The sequence below is a fragment of the Panulirus ornatus genome, chromosome 12 (assembly GCF_036320965.1).
Source record: "Panulirus ornatus isolate Po-2019 chromosome 12, ASM3632096v1, whole genome shotgun sequence".
In the NCBI taxonomy this organism is placed as follows: domain Eukaryota; kingdom Metazoa; phylum Arthropoda; class Malacostraca; order Decapoda; family Palinuridae; genus Panulirus; species Panulirus ornatus.
The window spans coordinates 22,670,129-22,691,846 of record NC_092235.1 but is presented as its reverse complement, the minus strand read 5'-3'; the positions used below and the strand labels follow the sequence as shown (position 1 = coordinate 22,691,846).

General features: G+C 42.4%; 1 protein-coding gene across 1 annotated transcript in view; it reads left to right on the top strand.

The window, feature by feature from the left end:
• Positions 1-21,718, top strand: part of mRpS30 (mitochondrial ribosomal protein S30) — a 31,498-nt gene that overhangs the window by 6,216 nt on the left and 3,564 nt on the right. The window contains exons 5-9 of the mRNA XM_071667493.1: positions 770-937; positions 1,761-1,911; positions 2,522-2,669; positions 8,661-8,845; positions 10,940-11,122. Coding sequence (XP_071523594.1) covers positions 770-937; positions 1,761-1,911; positions 2,522-2,669; positions 8,661-8,845; positions 10,940-11,072 — 785 coding nt within the window. The 3' untranslated portion in view covers positions 11,073-11,122. The remainder of the gene's footprint in view (positions 1-769; positions 938-1,760; positions 1,912-2,521; positions 2,670-8,660; positions 8,846-10,939; positions 11,123-21,718) is intronic.

The window sequence follows — 21,718 nt, the reverse complement described above, 5'->3', positions numbered from 1 at the left end:
TGAGTTATGAATATGAGGCTGGCTAGACCTGTTACAGCTGTGGTGCTTCGCTCTATCTGAATTTGGTACCCCTCATGTATATACCAACCAGAGGAAGGACAAACTGCTAGGTAAGCTGCGTACTGTCTGCCATGCCCGTACCCGGGATCGAACCTAGTCCTGTGAATTAACAACACCACTGTGGGTAAAACTTTTCCATATCACTTTTACAAGAAAAGAATTTGTTTTCGGTTACCTGTTACAGGATAGTAGGTTATTAAATTCTGGTAGAAAAAGGGAATTAGTTGAAGAAATGTGGAGAATATAGAGTTTTAGGGAAGAAAAGTGACTCAAAAATTCCTTTTATACTGAGGTTATGTCAACTACAACTCTGAATCTAGTGGCGATTGAAACCCCCCATCCTCACTGTTATCACTCTATAGTGAGCTCAGAATTATTAATCATTTGTTATACCTCTTAGTAAAGGAAAAGTCATACGAATGTTCATTACTGAATAGTAAGATACTCGTAGTTACTTCTTTCATACTATTCGCCATTTCCCGCGTTAGCAAGGTAGCGTTAAGAACAGAGGACTGGGCCTCTGAGGGAATATCCTCACCTGGCCTCGTTCTCTGTTCCTTCTTTTGGAAAATTAAAAAAAAACGTAGTTACTAAGCCTAGTAATTATCATGACCTCCCCCCCAGTTCTGTAATATTTGTAGTACTTAAACCATGTACTTTCAGCCAAATAGCTGCCTAAATCCAATAAAGTGTTACTTCTTTTTCCCAGGATTCTGGCCAGGAGAAGCTAAGCAGCATAGTCAGCTATGGTTGCATACACGGGAGCTCATTCCTAAGTTTGCTCAAGAATATGGTCCACATAATGCTGATGCTGCCTTAGTACATAAGTTGGTTGTGGCATCGTTCTCCCAGGCTCTTGCACATGCTACTTACCTTGGTTAGTTTTCTATGGAGTGAAAGTTTGATATGCACATGGTGTTTAGAATTAATATATTGTTTATGTACAACTTTCATGATTGCGTTCGAATCCTGATTACTAATATATTTAAGAGGTGGTTTGATCAAGTAATTAACAATGAAAGGGTAAGAGAGATGTGTGGTAATAAAAAGAATGTGGTTAAGAGAGCAGAAGAGGGTGTATTGAAATGGTTTGGACATCTGGAGAGAATGAGTGAGAAAAGTTTGACAAAGAGGATATATGTGTCATAGGTGGAGGGAACAAGAAGCAGGATACCAGATTGGAGATGGAATGATGGAGAGAAAAAGATTTTGAGTTTGGGGCCTGAACATACAGGAGGGTGAGAGGCGTGCAAGGGAACGATGTGGAGTTCCAGGGTCGACTTGCTGTCAATGGACTGAACCAGGGTATGTGAAACGTCTGGATGTAGATAGGAAGCTGTAGTTTTGGTGCAGTACACATGACAGCTAGAGACTAAGTCTGAACGAATGTGGTCTTTTTTGCCTGTTTTTCTGGTCAGTCTTCTATCCTTCTTATATGGGTTTATCTTATGTTCTGGTTGCAGACTAATTACCAGAGAGGTCTCGCCAAAGAAAAGCCATCTATGTAAATATCCTTTATTTTTGGAATGGCCGGAAAGCAGGTGTATATTTCCCTTTGAAGTACAGGACATTGGTTCAGGATGTGTATGAGTGACTAGAGAGGCTGTATGTACCTTATCTGCCCCATGGAGTGATAGATGAATTTGACGGTGGTAGACAGACAGAACCTGTCATTTACTAATTAGGTAACTTTATTTTAGGTTTTGGCCCAGTGACAGAGCTGACATATCCCATAGTTCAGCAGTCTGCTATCACTGATGGACAGCAATGGAACTTCAGTGTGTACCAACTGAACACCTGTGCCCTACATTCTGATCGTGCAACAGTTAATCCTTACAACAATATCCTATGGTGAGTGTAATACATTTATGAAAAATCAGCTCTGCTCGGTGTATCTCCTGCTTTTTAGATACTTTCTTTACATAAATATGACATGAAAAATCAGTTCTGCTCAGTGTATCTCCTGCTTTTTAGATACTTTCTCTTCATAAATATGACATATTAAGTCAGTTTACATATTGTTTTCTGAATTTGAAAGGTAAGAAAAAAAAAACGTACATCATATGGCTTCCAGCTGTGTAATGTTAGAGTGTGTTGCATGGCAGATCCAGTTGTAAGCATCTTTTTCCGTATGTGAATGGTTATGTAAGTTTTATTCTTACTTCCAGCTGCACTTTTATCATTCCCATCAACAAATTTGTTGAGATTATATATAACCAATTGAGAGTATGATATCACAAATTCCACCTTTTGTTGAAGTTGTCTGCTTCACATTTTGCCTTAGGCATCATCTTTAGTCTTGTCTTGTCCTGAATGCTGCAGAAGCTCCATAGAAGGGGTTTCTTGGTCAGAAAGTTAAAGATTGGTAGTGTTTATATTTGCATCATTGTTTTTGTTCCTTTGTAAGCTTGCATGTGCTTACATTATTTTTGAAAATATTAATATTGTTGTAACTTTCCAGGCTCAGCGAAGAGCAGTCACTTTTTGAGGCAGTGGATAACGGTGGTGTAAAGGGTTTTAATCCAGAAGTATTGACAAGACTTGTTGCAATGTACTTAAAGAAAGGAATAACTAGGGAGAATCCAACACCATACCTAGGACCATTTAAGGTATTGTTGATTATTTATGAAAAAACATTGTTGAATGTTTAAGGATGCCATATTGTTTTATGCCCTCACCACTATTCAAGGGATGTGAACTTCCTCTTCTCGTCTTTTAAAGCATCTGGATGTACAAATGATATGCCTGAACTACTCCAACAAAATCCATCTCAGAACAACCTGACCTGCATGCTTGGGTAGAAAAAGATCCAGCAATTTTTCCATTTTCCATCATCCTCTCTTTTACATTCAAGGCCCAAGTCTCATTCTTATAACACCTTCAGGACTACTAAACCTTCAAGCATTCCCATATTTGCCCTAACACAGCAGCTTCCACATTTAGAATAGTGGTACCCTCCTTAACTCAGTAGTGGGTTTATAATGCCTGCCTCCTTCACATTTAATGACTCGTACAAATGATAACAGCAGATATAGTATTTTCTGTTACCTGTTTGTTAATACTGTCATCATTTCCTTGCATCATTCGATGCCTTTTACTGTTTGTAACTATTATTTATTATGAGTTTTAGTATGTTTTATGATGTTAAACAAGTGATCGTTTATTTGTTTTTATATAAAATGACAGGATATAAGAGAATATGCATGTGAGGAGTGAGTAAGATGAAAAGAAAAATTGGAGAGAAAAGTGATATTATTTGGTTATTGTTCTTATCACCTTTGTTTTCTCTATTATTTCTGGGTTCTTCCAACCAAAATGCCATGTCCTACCCAGCTAGATAGCATGTGCCTCCCACAGTTATTGGTAAGCTTCCCGCAAAGGGGTGTGTTTCAGTCTTGAAACTACTATCAAAACATAATCTTTCCTTCTACATACTCCTTAATCCACCTAGGTCCATAATACCCTCTTCATCCCTGTCACTTTTTGCAGACCCCATTGTTCTACCTGTTGCCATGTCCCCACCCAGCTCCCTGAAACATAGATTATTCCTTTTCTTTCATGCTATCATCAGTCATAAACTATCATGTCTCACACCCCTGCTGCCTCCTGGTCCTCTCATTGAGATTTAATCCATCCTGTCTCTGCCTCAACCCCCTTACGATATTAGCCTTATCCCCCTTAAACACATTATTACCTTTTGTTCACCTTTACAACCCATGCATTTCAATACCCCCCTCCATACATAAACAGATTAGACTTTTTTCTATCTGTCTATATCTCTAATGCCCATTACCCTTGGTAAAATCCAGTGCTGCTTCTTAACCTTTAGTGTCTCACCCTTAACAGGCCACTGGCTGAGGGCTACTGTAGTGTAATCTTTTTAGAGGCTTCTTCCTAATGTTCATACTGACCATTTCTACCTAATATGTTTACCTAATGTTGTTGCCTAATTTTCCAACCTACTCTCTTTACCCAATGCTCCCACCTAATGTTCTTACCTACTACTTCTACCTAATGTTTCTGCTCTACTTAATGCTCCTGTTTAATGTTCCTATCTACTACTTCTTCCAATTGCTACTTTCATCTTGCTAAAAGGCAGGGATGGTGGATAACACTTACCACGAAAAGATGCCTGTGGCATGAGAAAGGGGGGAGGTGGGCAGATTAGAAAGGGTTGTGAGTGGTGGAATGAAGAAGTAAGATTGTGAGTTAAAGAAAAGAGAGAGGCATTTGGACAATTTTTGCTGGGAAATAGTGCAAATGACTGAGAGATGTATAAAAGAAAGAGGCAAGAGGTCAGGAGAAAGGTGCAAGAGGTGAAAAAGAGGGCAAATGAGAGTTGGGGTGAGAGAGTATCATTAAATTTTAGGAAGGATAAAAAGATGTTTTAGAAGGAGGTAAATAAAGTGTGTAAGACAAGAGAACAAATGGGAACATCGGTGAAGGGGGCAAATGGGGAAGTAATAACAAGTAGTGGTGAAGTGAGAGGGAGATGAACTGAGTATTTTGAAGGTTTGTTGAATGTGTTTGATGATAGAGTGGGAGATATAGGGTGTTTTGGTGGAGGTGGTGTGCGAAGTGAGAGGGTCAGGGAGAATCTTGGTGTGCGAAGTGAGAGGGTCAGGGAGAATGGTTTAGTAAACAGAGAAGAGGTAGTGAAAGCTTTGCGGAAGATGAAAGCTGGCAAGGCGGCGGGTTCGGATGATATTGCAGTGGAATTTATTAAAAAAGGGGGTGACTGTGTTGTTGACTAGTTGGTGAGGATATTCAATGTATGTATAATTCATGGTTGAGGATTGGCAGAATGCATGCATAGTGACGTTGCACAAAGGCAAAGGGGATAAAGGATAGTGTTCAAATTACTGAGGTATAAGTTTGTTGAGTATTCCTGGGAAATTATATGGGTGGGTACTGATTGAGAGGGTCAAGGCATGTACAGAGCATCAGATTGGGGAAGAGCAGTGTGGTTTCAGAAGTGGTAGAGGATGTGTGGATCAGGTGTTTGATTTGAAGAATGTATATGAGAAATACTTTGAAAAACAGATGGATTTGTATGTAGCATTTATGGATCTGGAGAAGGCATATGATAGAGTTGATAGAGAAGCTCTGTGGAAAGTATCAAGAATATATGGTGTGGGAGGTAAGTAGCTAGATGCAGTGAAAAGTTTTTATCAAGGATGTAAGGCATGTGTATCAGTAGGAAGAGAGGAGAGTGATTGGTTCCCATTGAATGTCAATTTGCAGCAGGGGTGCATGATGTCTCCATAGTTATTTAATTTGTTTATGGATGGGGTTGTTAGGAAGGTAAATGCAAGAGTTTTGGAGGGAGGGGCAAGTGTGCAGTCTGTTGTGGATGAGAGGGCTTGGAAAGTGAGTCAGTTGTTGTTCGCGGATGATACAGTGCTGGTGGCTGATTCGGGTGAGAAACTACAGAAGTTGGTGACTAAGTTTGGTAAAGTGTATGAAAGAATAAAGCTGAGAGTAAATGTGAATAAGAGCAAGGTCATTAGGTTCAGTAGGGTTAAGGGACAAGGCAGCTGGGAGTTAGGTTTGAAAGGAGAAAAACTGGAGGAAGTGAAGTGTTTTACATATTGGGGGAATGGATTTAGCAGCGGATGGGAGTGGAAGTGAGTTACAGGGTGGGGGAGGGGACGAAGGCTCTGGGAGCATTGAAGAATGTGTGGAAGGCGAGAAACTTATCTCGGAGAGCAAAAGTGGGTATGTTTGAAGGAGTAGTGATTCCAACAATGTTATATGGTTGTGAGGCATGGGTGATAGATAGGGTTGTGCGGAAGAGGGTGGATGTGTTGGAAATGAGAAGTTTGAGGACAGTATGTGGCATGAGGTGGTTTGATCGAGTATGTAATGAAAGGGTAAGAGAGATGTGTGGTAATAAAAAGAGTGTGGTTGAGAGAGCAGAAGAGGGTGTATTGAAATGGTTTGGTCACATTGAGGGAATTAGTGAGGAAAGATTGACAAAGAGGATATATGTGTCAGAAGTGGAGGGAACGAGGAGAAGTGGGAGACCAAATTGGAGTTGGAAGGATGAAGTGAAAAAGATTTTGAGCGATCAGGGCCTGAACATACAGGAGGGTGAAAGGCATGCAAGGAATAGAGTGAATTGCAATGATGTGGTATGCTGGGGTCAACATGCTGTCAGTGGATTGAAGCAGGGGATGTGAAGCGTCTGGGGAAAATCATGGAAAGATTTGTGGGGCCTGGATGCGGAAAGGGAGCTGTGGTTTCTGTGCATTACACATGACAGCTAGAGACTGAGTGTAAACCAATGTGGCCTTTGTTGTCTTTTCCTAGTGCTACTTCACGTGCACACAGGGGGAGGGGGTTGCCATTTTATGTTTGGCGGGATGGCGGCAGGAATGGATGAAGGCAGCATGTATGAATATGTACATGTGTATATATGTATGTATACGTTGAAATGTATAGGTATGTATATGTGCATGTGTGGGCGTTTATGTATATACATGTGAATGTGGGTGGGTTGGGCCATTCTTTCGTCTGTTTCCTTGCTCTACTTCGCTAACGTGGGAGACATCGACGAAGTATAATGATGAATAAATAATAATTCACTCCAAGTATTTTTCACAAAATCTTCAAATGAATTAAGTGGCACACACAGTGTGAATGTGTTGGTTGTACAGATGTGTGGGTTGTGTTGACTTATGGGTTGTATGGACGTGTGGCTTGTGTAGATGTTAAGGTTGTATGGACTCATGGGTTGTTTGGACGTATGGGTTATATCGCTCCTGACATGTTGAATATTCTTTTTTTGCCACAACCCTCTTAGTAACCACAGTCCCTTACACCTAACTGGGTATACTCAATAGTCAACCTTTGTGATTTGAGTGTTCACTTTTGTCTCCCTTGCCTTTAGCTGCTTGGCTAATCTCACTCGAGATGTTGTTTTTTCCCATTTGGCTAAGTTTCATTAGTGTCACCCAAATAATGTCCTGCTGGAAGCTGCTACATATCTGGCAGAAATTTTTACAAATATAAAGCTATAGAATATACAGTGCTTATAGTATTTAAAGAAAGCACTCTGTCAGTGATGCTTTAGATTCACTTTTTGGATGTATTGTTATATTTTCATACAATTTGTCGATAATTGTGATACCTTTCCCACATTTTGGAATTATTTGAATTTTCACCATCCAATGTTATTGAAAGGAATTTTAGTGTTATAAGTGGAAACTTCATTGCCTTGTCATAATAGAGAATAGTAAAAATGTTAATATAACAATTTCTAATTTTTGAGGGAGAAATGACATGGCAGCAAAACACATAGCCAAAGACTTAAAGATGCTGTACTTACATTTAGCCAGTCCTTGAGCACTTTGCCTATACAAATTTCTAGTAACATGAATAACCAATCAGCAGCAAATTCAGCATCTTTCATGAGAAACTCAACTTCAGTCTCAACCACTCCTGTAGCTTTACCTCACTTTGTCGTTTACAAGGCCTTCATCATATTATAGGCATACTGCCTTGTCTCAAGCACACCACATATACTTATTCGCCATTTCCCACATCAGCAAGGTGGCATTAAGAACAGAGGACTGAGCCTAAGAGGGAAAATCCTCACTTGGCCCCCTTCTCTGTTCCCTCTTTTGGAAAATTAAAAAAAACTGAAGGGACTTGGCACCCATCTCTGTTCCTTCTTTGGAAAAGTGAAAAAGCTAGAGGGGTGGATTTCCAAACCCAAAATTTTCCAAACCTTTTATGACATGCAGGGAATACATGAGAAGTTTTCTTTCTCCCCTATCCCCAGGAAGTATGATCATTATTATTATTATTATTTCTTTCTTAATTGATTGCTCTTGTTGTTATACTGGCTTGAATAGGGAGCTCATGCATTACACACATTACACATGACAGCTAGAGAATGGATGTGAGTGAATGGTCCTACCTTCATCTTTTCCTGGCACTACATCGCTAATGTGGGAAACAACAATTGTGTATGAAAATCCTCTGGGTGATCCAAGTCATGTAACAGTTTGTTATACAATTATATTCTGTAGGCATCAGTGCGTATTACTGTGGGGTGCCATGATATTTCTTTCTACATGATGTCCCATGGTTATTACAAAAATTATAATTGCCATATTCCATCATGGAAATTCCACTGTCAATAGAATGGCTGTTAATGCACCTACATTAGCAATGAGATAGTAAGGGTGGATGTGGTTGGAAGTGACATTGATATGCATAACCTCATATCGTTGGCAGTGGTCCACCTAAGGAGATCACTGAAGGTTTTGTAGAGGTAGATCCAGACTCTTCATTTTTCCAATTTGGTTGTAGTAATTTGTTATTTGTTGAACTCTGCTTCATCAAATTTTTACTGGAAAGAGTTGAAAGTTTTTCACTTATGGATGGTGTTAATTAATATATTCAGGCAGGTGGTTTTTCTGAACAATTTTGATTTAGTTGTGAACAGAGCAGGATATGGTGTGTTTATGTAGTTACTTTGTTTCAGAGTAAGAATAAACATGTTACAGAATTTTATTTTGTTTATGAAAGAAACTTTCTTGACCAGAAATATAATACAGTACCTTAGATTATGGGATCCATTTTCCCCACAGCATTTGGCAGACCATCCAGCTTCTGAAGAATATCGTGAGTTATTCCGCAGTAGTCTGCATCACCTCTTATCTAATCGTCCTCGTCATATTCCAAAACCAGAGATATATCTTTGGGAAAAGATCTACAAATGCGATTATAAGACACGCCTCTATGAGCCCCCAAGACGTTTCTTTGAGAATCATTAGTAAGTATTCTTAAGTACCAAATTCTAGCATAAGTGATAGGTAATAGTTAGAAGGTAGCCAGTGACTAGGGAGATATGTTACCAGTACTACCCACCTGGGTGTTGGGAGGATAAGTGATGGCTACATAGTGAGCCAGAAATTAATGGTTGTTAAGTTGCACTCCTTTGACCCAGGTAGCTGTCTTCTGCCTTATTCATATTTGGACTACTGGCATTCTGTCCACAAACATAGTCTCTCCCTATCTTGAATAACACATGACAACTCTTGACTCACACAGCTCATTACTTGTAACTCCAGATTTTTGTGTGTTGAGCACAGTTTTCTAACCGTGCTTTTTGGCAAAATGTTAGGAACAATAGATAGAATGTAGTAGGTAAGAACATTTAGGAAGGCATATTAGGTAGAAACATTAGGCAGAAGTAGTAGGTATGAACATTAGGCAGGAGCATTAGGTAGGAGCCTCTGCACACACTGAGCTAGAGTTGCCCTCTGCCAGTGGCCTGTTAAAGGTGAGGCACAAAAGGCTACGAGGCGGCACTGGAGTTCATTAGTTATGGAGACTGTTGTCATGGCCACCCCCGTGAAGGAGTTCTTGAAGGGAATGGGCATCAGAGATATAGATAGATAAGTAGTAGTTGGTAGGCAGCCAGTGACCAGAGAGGTATATTTTCAGTACTGCCTGCCTGGGTATCTGGAGGGTTAGTGATATGGGCTTAGTGAGCCAGCGCTTTAGTGATTGTCAAGTCGCACTCCTCTGACCCAGGTAACTATCTTGTCTTCCTGCCTCACTAACATGTGGCATTCTGTCCACAAACATACAATCTCTCCTTGTCATATGTTCTGTTTACAAACATACAATCTCTCCTTGTCATATATAACACTTGACAACATCTCATACTTTGTAACTCTAGATTTTCCTGTAGTGAGTACTATGTGCTAGCCTTGCCTTTTGGCAAAATGGTAGGAGCAGTAGCTAGAAGTATGTAGGAACATTTAAGCCAGATTATTAGGTAGAACATTAGGTAGGAGTATTAGATAGAATTAGTTTTTAGGAACATTAGGTAGGAGCATTAGGTAGTAGTTTTTAGAAACTAGATAGAAGTAGTTTTTAGGAACACTGGGTAGGAGCCTCTGCAAATACCACTAGACAAGCTTGCCCTCTGCCGGTGGCATGTTAAGGGTGATGCAATAAATGCTTAGAAGCGGCACTGAAGTTCTTTAGTTATGGAGACTCTGTTGCCGTGGCCACCCCTTTGAGGGAGTTCTAATTGAAATAGGCATCAACGATATAGATAGATAGATAGGACCTGGAGCTATAGACTAAGTGGTGAATGGACTGTTTGTGCTTGATGAAAGTTTGCACCACTGCAACAATTCCCATTGCTGCTGTTTAGTTGCATTTTCTGCAGTCTTCCCCAAGAAGTTCAGTGATTTCACACTCATCACATGGGTTGACTTTATCTCTGGGTATTTGTACATTCAGCAGTTATGGCTTTTGTTTTCAGATTTTTATGTAGGAATGCATCAAGGTTTTATGATATCACTATGGTTATTTAATGTTTTTACGGATTGTGCACTAAGTATACGATATGAGAGTGAGATGGGAGGACAGTGGTGGATTACATGACCATGGGCTGTATGCTGATGATGGTGTGTTATTTACTGAATCAGAAGAGGAGCTGGATAGAGTGAGAGGATGCTTCTGTGATGTATTGAAGAGGAGGACGGTGAAAGTAAATGCATATAAAAGTAAGATTTGTTTTTAAAAGGGATGAGGGATCACAGTTTGCATGGGGAAGAACTGAATCTTGTGGCTGAGTTTAGATATTTGGAAGTAAATTTCAGTGAAGATGGTTGTGGGAAAACTGAGGTTGAGAGCTTGCTCTTGTCGAGTAATTTCCCTCCGGAAATATGGTAATAGTTATATCATGCAATCTGTTCGATATGCTGCCTAATTATGCACTACATATAGTAAGTGCAGATTTACCCTCTATATTTTTCACAGAAATTGCACTCTACCTATTTTTAGGATAGATCATGTCACAGTTTGCCAGCTCACTAAGATTAATTGGTTTTCTTTTTTTTTTTAACAGTAAGAAGAAGGACCCGGGTATGTGTCGGTTAGATGAACACAACCCAAAATACATCCCAAAGGCACTCAGAAAGAGTAAACAGATCAAACACATGCCTAAGATAGATTCAGAACATCTCTTCAAGTATGATTGAATGCAGATTCATGGGCATTGTACATGTTTAGTCAAAAGTAGAGAGGGCAGGTAAGAAACATCAGTTTTATGCTGTATGCACTTTGTCCAAGGTAGATATGTATTATTTGATTACAAAAGTGGTTTATCTCTTCTGGTTCCATGATTAAGATTCAGAACCAAAATGGTATTAATGGACTGTAGCTTGTCTCATGGTCCCATAATATTCCTCTGTTGTAGTTAATGAATTGGAAATGATATAGAGTTCAAGGTTTTTGCCTCACACCAGAAAAGAAATGACTACATTGTAGCTGTATCAACTTATCACACATTGTTGTTGATGCATTTTTCTGTAAACTATGTCTTGTAATTAATTAAATCAGCAGCAGAATTTTGGAGAAAAATGTTTTTTTGTTTTGTGTTTTTCTGATTTGTGAAATGTTTTCAGTAGTGCTTTGGTATATACACCCAACAACAATACAAAAGGCTTATACATCCTGTTACCTGCTGTGCCAGAGCAGAGGTTGACCTGGCCATTAAAGGGAAAGTGGGAGTGCCTTGTGGTGAAGGGGGGGTTGTGTTGAGGGGTGGTTAGTTTGGATGGCAAGATGTGTGTTTAGATACTCGTGTTATCTTGATAATTCTTTCATAATGATTTGGTTGATAATAGGACCAAAATGGTATTAATGGACTGTTGCCGGTCTCATGGTCCCATAAGATTCCTCTGTTGTAGTTAATGAATTGGAAATAATATGGAGTTCAAGGTTTTTGCCTCACACTAGAAAAGAAATGACTACATTGTAGCTGTATCAACTTATCACACATTGTTGTTGATGCATTTTTCTGTAAACTATGTCTTGTAATTAATTAAATCTGCAGCAGAATTTTGGAGAAAAATGTTTTTTTGTTTTGTGTTTTTCTGATTTGTGAAATGTTTTCAGTAGTTTTTTTTTTTTTTTTTTTTTTTTTTTTTTTTTTTGCTGCTGTCTCCCGCGTTTGCGAGGTAGCGCAAGGAAACAGACGAAAGAAATGGCCCAACCCACCCCCATACACATGCCTTGATTCAATCCACTGACAGCACGTCAACCCCGGTATACCACATCGCTCCAATTCACTCTATTCTTTGCCCTCCTTTCACCCTCCTGCATGTTCAGGCCCCGATCACACAAAATCTTTTTCACTCCATCTTTCCACCTCCAATTTGGTCTCCCTCTTCTCCTCGTTCCCTCCACCTCCGACACATATATCCTCTTGGTCAATCTTTCCTCACTCATTCTCTCCATGTGACCAAACCATTTCAAAACACCCTCTTCTGCTCTCTCAACCACGCTCTTTTTATTTCCACACATCTCTCTCACCCTTACGTTACTTACTCGATCAAACCACCTCACACCACACATTGTCCTCAAACATCTCATTTCCAGCACATCCATCCTCCTGCGCACAACTCTATCCATAGTCCACGCCTCGCAACCATACAACATTGTTGGAACCACTATTCCCTCAAACATACCCATTTTTGCTTTCCGAGATAATGTTCTCGACTTCCACACATTCTTCAAGGCTCCCAGAATTTTCGCCCCCTCCCCCACCCTATGATCCACTTCCGCTTCCATGGTTCCATCCGCTGCCAGATCCACTCCCAGATATCTAAAACACTTCACTTCCTCCAGTTTCTCTCCATTCAAACTCACCTCCCAATTGACTTGACCCTCAACCCTACTGTACCTAATAACCTTGCTCTTATTCACATTTACTCTTAACTTTCTTCTTTCACACACTTTACCAAACTCAGTCACCAGCTTCTGCAGTTTCTCACATGAATCAGCCACCAGCGCTGTATCATCAGCGAACAACAACTGACTCACTTCCCAAGCTCTCTCATCCCCAACAGACTTCATACTTGCCCCTCTTTCCAAAACTCTTGCATTCACCTCCCTAACAACCCCATCCATAAACAAATTAAACAACCATGGAGACATCACACACCCCTGCCACAAACCTACATTCACTGAGAACCAATCACTTTCCTCTCTTCCTACACGTACACATGCCTTACATCCTCGATAAAAACTTTTCACTGCTTCTAACAACTTGCCTCCCACACCATATATTCTTAATACCTTCCACAGAGCATCTCTATCAACTCTATCATATGCCTTCTCCAGATCCATAAATGCTACATACAAATCCATTTCTTTTCTAAGTATTTCTCACATACATTCTTCAAAGCAAACACCTGATCCACACATCCTCTACCACTTCTGAAACCACACTGCTCTTCCCCAATCTGATGCTCTGTACATGCCTTCACCCTCTCAATCAATACCCTTCCATATAATTTGCCAGGAATACTCAACAAACTTATACCTCTGTAATTTGAGGACTCACTCTTATCCCCTTTGCCTTTGTACAATGGCACTATGCACGCATTCCGCCAATCCTCAGGCACCTCACCATGAGTCATACATACATTAAATAACCTTACCAACCAGTCAACAATACAGTCACCCCCTTTTTTAATAAATTCCACTGCAGTAGTGTTTTGGTATATACACCCAACAACAATACAAAAGGCTTATACATCCTATTACCTGCTGTGCCAGAGCAGAGGTTGACCTGGCCGTTAAAGGGAAAGTGGGAGTGCCTTGTGGTGAAGGGGTGTTGTGTTGAGGGGTGGTTAGTTTGGATGGCAAGATGCATGTTCAGATACTCGTGTTATCTTGTCTTGATAATTCTTTCATAATGAATTGGTTGATAATAGGATATGCTTGAAAAGATCAATGTGACTGGGTTGTAAAGGTCTCCAAGGTGATCATTTTCTTTCAAATATTCGGCAATAGCACCACTGTGGGTGGTCACCTCCGCATACTGAATGACTGTGCCAGTAGCATCTCTCAGGTTCTGTTTTACCCCTTCTGGCTAATCCATGCAAATTATAGCATAAACACTGAAATGCGGGGAATCCCCTAATATTGTGTTTGTACTCGGGGAATCCCCAAATCTTGTGTTAAAAAGTGAGGAATCCCCAAATCTTGAGATCAAACATGGGGATTCCCTAATTTTGCACCAGGATCAGGGGAATCCCCAAATTTTGTGCATATACACAGGGAACCCCCAAATCTTCAGCTGAAATGCGCGAAATCCCCCATCTTAGGCTAAATCATGGGGAATCCCCTGATTTTTGGCCAGGATCAGGGGAATCGCCATTTTTGGGCTTAAACGCGGGGAATCCCCAAATCTTGAACTAGAATGTGGGGAATCCCATAATTTTGTGTTTGTACCCGGGGATTCCCCAAATCTTTGGCTGTAAATCTTGGGCTAAAAAGTGGGGAATCCCCAAATGTTGAGCTAAAAAGTGGGGAATCCCCAAATCTTGTGCTATAAAGTGGGGAATCCCCTAATTTTGTGTTTGTACTTGGGGAATCCCCAAATCTTGAGCTGAAAGTGGGGAATCCCCTAATTTTGCGTTTATATTTGGGGAATCCCCAAATCTTGAGCTGAAAAACGGGGAATCCCCTAATTTAACGCTAGGATTGGGGGAATCCCCAGCATTTGTGCTTAAGCGCAGGGAATCCCCAAATCTTGCGCTGAAAGCGGGGAATCCCCTAATTTTGCGTTTAAACTTGGGAATCCCCAAATCTTGAGCTGAAAAACGGGGAATCCCCTAATTTGTTTTGTTTATTAGCGGGGAATCCCCAGATTTTGAGGTAAGATGTGGGGAATCCCCTAATTTTGTGCTTGGACCTGGGGAATCCCCAAATCTTGGGCTAAAACAAGGGGAATCCCCTAATTTTGTGTTGATACACGGGGAATCCCCAAATCTTGGCCTAAAAAGTGGGGAATCCCCTAATTTAACGCCAGGATCAGGGGAATCCCCAAATCTTGAGCTGAAAAGTGGGGAATCCCCAAATCTTGGGCTAAAACACGGGGAATCCCCTAATTTTGCGTTTAAACTTGGGGAATCCCCAAATCTTGAGCTGAAAAGTGGGGAATCCCCAAATCTTGGCCTAAAAGTGGGGAATCCCCAAATCTTGAGCTTAAAAATGGGGAATCCCCTAATTTAACGCCAGGATCAGGGGAATCCCCAAATCTTGAGCTGAAAAGTGGGGAATCCCCAAATCTTGGGCTAAAACACGGGAATCCCCTAATTTTGTACTGATACACGGGGAATCCCCAAATCTTGAGGTAAAAAGTGGGGAATCCCCAAATCTTGAGCTGAAAAGTGGGGAATCCCCAAATCTTGAGCTGAAAAGTGGGGAATCCCCAAATCTTGGGCTAAAACACGGGAATCCCCTAATTTTGTACTGATACACGGGGAATCCCCAAATCTTGAGGTAAAAAGTGGGGAATCCCCAAATTTGGTTAACACGGGAATCCCCAAATCTTGGCTGAAACACGGGGAATCCCAATTTGACTGAAGGGGGATCCCTATTTGTTTAAACTGGGGAATCCCAACTTGAGCGAAAACGGGGAATCCCCTAATTTTGTGTTGATACAGGGGAATCCCCAATCTTGGCTAAAAAGTGGGAATCCCCAATCTTGAGGTAAAAGTGGGAATCCAAATTTGATTGAAAGCGGGGAATCCCAAATCTTGGCTAAAAACGGGATCCCCAATCTTGGTGATAACGGGAATCCCCAAATTTGAAAAGCGGGAATCCCCAAATTTAACGCCAGATCGGGGAATCCCAAATCTTGAGCTAAAAAGGGGAATCCCAAATCTTGAGCTGAAAATGGGAATCCCAAATCTTGGCTAAAACAAGGGGAATCCCTAATTTTGTACGTACGGGAATCCCCAAATTTGAGGTAAAAGTGGGGAATCCCAAATCTTGGCTGAAACGGGAATTCCCTAATTTTGGTTGGGGAATCCCCAAATCTTGGGCTAAAACACGGGGAATCCCCTAATTTTGCGTTTAAACTTGGGGAATCCCCAAATCTTGAGCTGAAAAACGGGGAATTCCCTAATTTGTTTTGTTTATTAGCGGGGAATCCCCAGATTTTGAGGTAAGATGTGGGGAATCCCCTAATTTTGTGCTTGGACCTGGGGAATCCCCAAATCTTGGGCTAAAACACGGGGAATCCCCTAATTTTGTGTTGATACACGGGGAATCCCCAAATCTTGGCCTAAAAGTGGGGAATCCCCAAATCTTGGGCTAAAACACGGGGAATCCCCTAATTTTGTGTTGATACACGGGGAATCCCCTAATTTTGTGTTGATACACGGGGAATCCCCTAATTTAACGCCAGGATCAGGGGAATCCCCAAATCTTGAGCTGAAAAGTGGGGAATCCCCAAATCTTGGGCTAAAACACGGGGAATCCCCTAATTTTGTGTTGATACACGGGGAATCCCCAAATCTTGGCCTAAAAAGCGGGGAATCCCCAAATCTTGAGCTTAAAAACGGGGAATCCCCTAATTTAACGCCAGGATCAGGGGAATCCCCAAATCTTGAGCTGAAAAGTGGGGAATCCCCAAATCTTGGGCTAAAACACGGGGAATCCCCTAATTTTGTACTGATACACGGGGAATCCCCAAATCTTGAGGTGAGAAGTGGGGAATCCCCAAATCTTGGGCTAAAACACGGGGAATCCCCTAATTTTGTACTGATACACGGGGAATCCCCAAATCTTGAGCTGAAAAGTGGGGAATCCCCAAATCTTGGGCTAAAACACGGGGAATCCCCTAATTTTGTACTGATACACGGGGAATCCCCAAATCTTGAGGTGAGAAGTGGGGAATCCCCAAATCTTGAGCTGAAAAACGGGGAATCCCCTAATTTTGTACTGATACACGGGGAATCCCCAAATCTTGGCCTAAAAAGCGGGGAATCCCCAAATCTTGAGGTAAAAAGTGGGGAATCCCCAAATCTTGGCCTAAAAAGTGGGGAATCCCCAAATCTTGGGCTAAAACACGGGGAATCCCCTAATTTTGTGTTGATACACGGGGAATCCCCAAATCTTGGGCTAAAAAGTGGGGAATCCCCAAATCTTGGGCTAAAAAGTGGGGAATCCCCAAATCTTGAGGTAAAAAGTGGGGAATCCCCAAATCTTGAGCTAAAACACGGGGAATCCCCTAATTTTGTACTGATACACGGGGAATCCCCAAATCTTGAGGTAAGAAGTGGGGAATCCCCAAATTTTGATCTGAAAGCGGGGAATCCCCTAATTTTGTGTTTGTACTTGGGGAATCCCCAAATCTTGAGCTGAAAAGTGGGGAATCCCCAAATCTTGGGCTAAAACACGGGGAATCCCCTAATTTTGTGTTGATACACGGGGAATCCCCAAATCTTGGCCTAAAAAGCGGGGAATCCCCAAATTTAACGCCAGGATCCGGGGAATCCCCAAATCTTGAGCTGAAAAGTGGGGAATCCCCAAATCTTGGGCTAAAACACGGGGAATCCCCAAATCTTGAGCTGAAAAGTGGGGAATCCCCAAATCTTGGGCTAAAACACGGGGAATCCCCTAATTTTGTACCGATACACGGGGAATCCCCAAATCTTGAGGTAAGAAGTGGGGAATCCCCAAATCTTGAGCTGAAAGCGGGGAATTCCCTAATTTTGCGTTTAAACTTGGGGAATCCCCAAATCTTGAGCTGAAAAGTGGGGAATCCCCAAATCTTGAGCTAAAAAGTGGGGAATCCCCAAATCTTGAGCTAAAAAGTGGGGAATCCCCAAATCTTGAGCTGAAAAACGGGGAATCCCCTAATTTAACGCCGGGATCCGGGGAATCCCCAACAATTGTGCTTAAGCGCGGGGAATCCCCAAATCTCGAGCTGAAAAGTGGGGAATCCCCAAATCTTGGGCTAAAACACGGGGAATCCCCTAATTTTGATCTGAAAGCGGGGAATCCCCTAATTTTGATCTGAAAGCGGGGAATCCCCTAATTTTGTGTTGATACACGGGGAATCCCCAAATCTTGAGCTAAAAAGTGGGGAATCCCCAAATCTTGGGCTAAAAAGTGGGGAATCCCCAGATCTTGAGCTGAAAAACGGGGAATCCCCTAATTTAACGCCGGGATCCGGGGAATCCCCAAATCTTGAGCTGAAAAGTGGGGAATCCCCAAATCTTGAGCTGAAAAGTGGGGAATCCCCAAATCTTGGCCTAAAACACGGGGAATCCCCTAATTTTGTGTTGATACACGGGGAATCCCCAAATCTTGGCCTAAAAAGCGGGGAATCCCCAAATTTAACGCCAGGATCCGGGGAATCCCCAAATCTTGAGCTGAAAAGTGGGGAATCCCCAAATCTTGGGCTAAAACACGGGGAATCCCCAAATCTTGAGCTGAAAAGTGGGGAATCCCCAAATCTTGGGCTAAAACACGGGGAATCCCCTAATTTTGTACCGATACACGGGGAATCCCCAAATCTTGAGGTAAGAAGTGGGGAATCCCCAAAACTTTAGCTGAAAGCGGGGAATTCCCTAATTTTGCGTTTAAACTTGGGGAATCCCCAAATCTTGAGCTGAAAAACGGGGAATCCCCTAATTTGTTTTGTTTATTAGCGGGGAATCCCCAGATTTTGAGGTAAGATGTGGGGAATCCCCTAATTTTGTGTTGATACACGGGGAATCCCCAAATCTTGAGCTGAAACACGGGGAATCCCCAGATCTTGAGCTGAAAGCGGGGAATCCCCTAATTTTTGTGTTTAAACTTGGGGAATCCCCAGATCTTGAGCTGAAAAACGGGGAATCCCCTAATTTTGTGTTGATACATGGGGAATCCCCAAATCTTGGGCTAAAAAGTGGGGAATCCCCAAATCTTGAGGTAAAAAGTGGGGAATCCCCAAATCTTGATCTGAAAGCGGGGAATCCCCAAATCTTGGGCTAAAACACGGGGACTCCCCTAATCTTGTGTTGATACACGGGGAATCCCCAAATCTTGGCCTAAAAAGCGGGGAATCCCCAAATTTAACGCCAGGATCCGGGGAATCCCCAAATCTTGAGCTAAAACACGGGGAATCCCCAAATCTTGAGCTGAAAAGTGGGGAATCCCCAAATCTTGGGCTAAAACAAGGGGAATCCCCTAATTTTGTACCGATACACGGGGAATCCCCAAATCTTGAGGTAAGAAGTGGGGAATCCCCAAATCTTGAGCTGAAAGCGGGGAATTCCCTAATTTTGCGTTTAAACTTGGGGAATCCCCAAATCTTGGGCTAAAACACGGGGACTCCCCTAATTTTGTGTTGATACACGGGGAATCCCCAAATCTTGGCCTAAAAAGCGGGGAATCCCCAAATTTAACGCCAGGATCCGGGGAATCCCCAAATCTTGAGCTAAAACACGGGGAATCCCCAAATCTTGAGCTGAAAAGTGGGGAATCCCCAAATCTTGGGCTAAAACAAGGGGAATCCCCTAATTTTGTACCGATACACGGGGAATCCCCAAATCTTGAGGTAAGAAGTGGGGAATCCCCAAATCTTGAGCTGAAAGCGGGGAATTCCCTAATTTTGCGTTTAAACTTGGGGAATCCCCAAATCTTGAGGTAAAAAGTGGGGAATCCCCAAATCTTGAGCTGAAAGCGGGGAATTCCCTAATTTTGCGTTTAAACTTGGGGAATCCCCAAATCTTGAGCTAAAAAGTGGGGAATCCCCAAATCTTGAGCTAAACAGTGGGGAATCCCCAAATCTTGAGCTGAAACACGGGGAATCCCCTAATTTTGTGCTTGGACCTGGGGAATCCCCAAATCTTGGGCTAAAACACGGGGAATCCCCTAATTTTGTGTTGATACACGGGGAATCCCCAAATCTTGGCCTAAAAAGCGGGGAATCCCCAAATTTAACGCCAGGATCCGGGGAATCCCCAAATCTTGAGCTGAAAAGTGGGGAATCCCCAAATCTTGGGCTAAAACACGGGGAATCCCCAAATCTTGAGCTGAAAAGTGGGGAATCCCCAAATCTTGGGCTAAAACACGGGGAATCCCCTAATTTTGTACTGATACACGGGGAATCCCCAAATCTTGGCCTAAAACAAGGGGAATCCCCTAATTTTGTGTTGATACACGGGGAATCCCCAAATCTTGGCCTAAAAAGCGGGGAATCCCCTAATTTTGCGTTTAAACTTGGGGAATCCCCAGATCTTGAGCTGAAAAGTGGGGAATCCCCAAATCTTGGGCTAAAACACGGGGAATCCCCAGATCTTGAGCTGAAAAGTGGGGAATCCCCAAATCTTGGGCTAAAACACGGGGAATCCCCTAATCTTGTGTTGATACACGGGGAATCCCCAAATCTTGAGCTGAAAAGTGGGGAATCCCCAAATCTTGAGCTGAAAAGTGGGGAATCCCCAAATCTTGAGCTGAAAAGTGGGGAATCCCCAAATCTTGGGCTAAAACACGGGGAATCCCCAAATCTTGAGCTGAAAAACGGGGAATCCCCTAATTTAACGCCAGGATCTGGGGAATCCCCAACAATTGTGCCTAAGCGCGGGGAATCCCCAAATCTTGGGCTTAAACTTGGGGAATCCCCAAATCTTGAGCTGAAAAGTGGGGAATCCCCAAATCTTGAGCTGAAAAGTGGGGAATCCCCAAATCTTGAGGTAAGAAGTGGGGAATCCCCAGATCTTGAGCTGAAAAACGGGGAATCCCCTAATTTTGCGTTTAAACTTGGGGAATCCCCAGATCTTGAGCTGAAAAACGGGGAATCCCCTAATTTTGTACTGATACACGGGGAATCCCCAAATCTTGAGGTAAGAAGTGGGGAATCTGGCCAGATTTTGAGGTAAGATGTGGGGAATCCCCTAATTTTGTGTTTGTACTTGGGGAATCCCCAAATCTTGGGCTAAAACACGGGGAATCCCCTAATTTTGTGTTTGTACTTGGGGAATCCCCAAATCTTGGGCTAAAACACGGGGAATCCCCTAATTTTGTGTTGATACACGGGGAATCCCCAAATCTTGGCCTAAAAAGCGGGGAATCCCCAAATTTAACGCCAGGATCCGGGGAATCCCCAAATCTTGAGCTGAAAAGTGGGGAATCCCCAAATCTTGGGCTAAAACACGGGGAATCCCCAAATCTTGAGCTGAAAAGTGGGGAATCCCCAAATCTTGGGCTAAAACACGGGGAATCCCCAAATCTTGAGCTGAAAAGTGGGGAATCCCCAAATCTTGGGCTAAAACACGGGGAATCCCCTAATTTTGTACCGATACACGGGGAATCCCCAAATCTTGAGCTGAAAAGTGGGGAATCCCCAAATCTTGGGCTAAAACACGGGGAATCCCCTAATTTAACGCCAGGATCTGGGGAATCCCCAACAATTGTGCCTAAGCGCGGGGAATCCCCAAATCTTGGGCTTAAACTTGGGGAATCCCCAAATCTTGAGCTGAAAAGTGGGGAATCCCCAAATCTTGGGCTAAAACACGGGGAATCCCCTAATTTTGTGTTGATACACGGGGAATCCCCAAATTTAACGCCAGGATCCGGGGAATCCCCAAATTTAACGCCAGGATCCGGGGAATCCCCAAATCTTGAGCTGAAAAGTGGGGAATCCCCAAATCTTGGGCTAAAACACGGGGAATCCCCAAATCTTGAGCTGAAAAGTGGGGAATCCCCAAATCTTGGGCTAAAACACGGGGAATCCCCTAATTTTGTACCGATACACGGGGAATCCCCAAATCTTGAGGTAAGAAGTGGGGAATCCCCAAATCTTGAGCTGAAAGCGGGGAATTCCCTAATTTTGCGT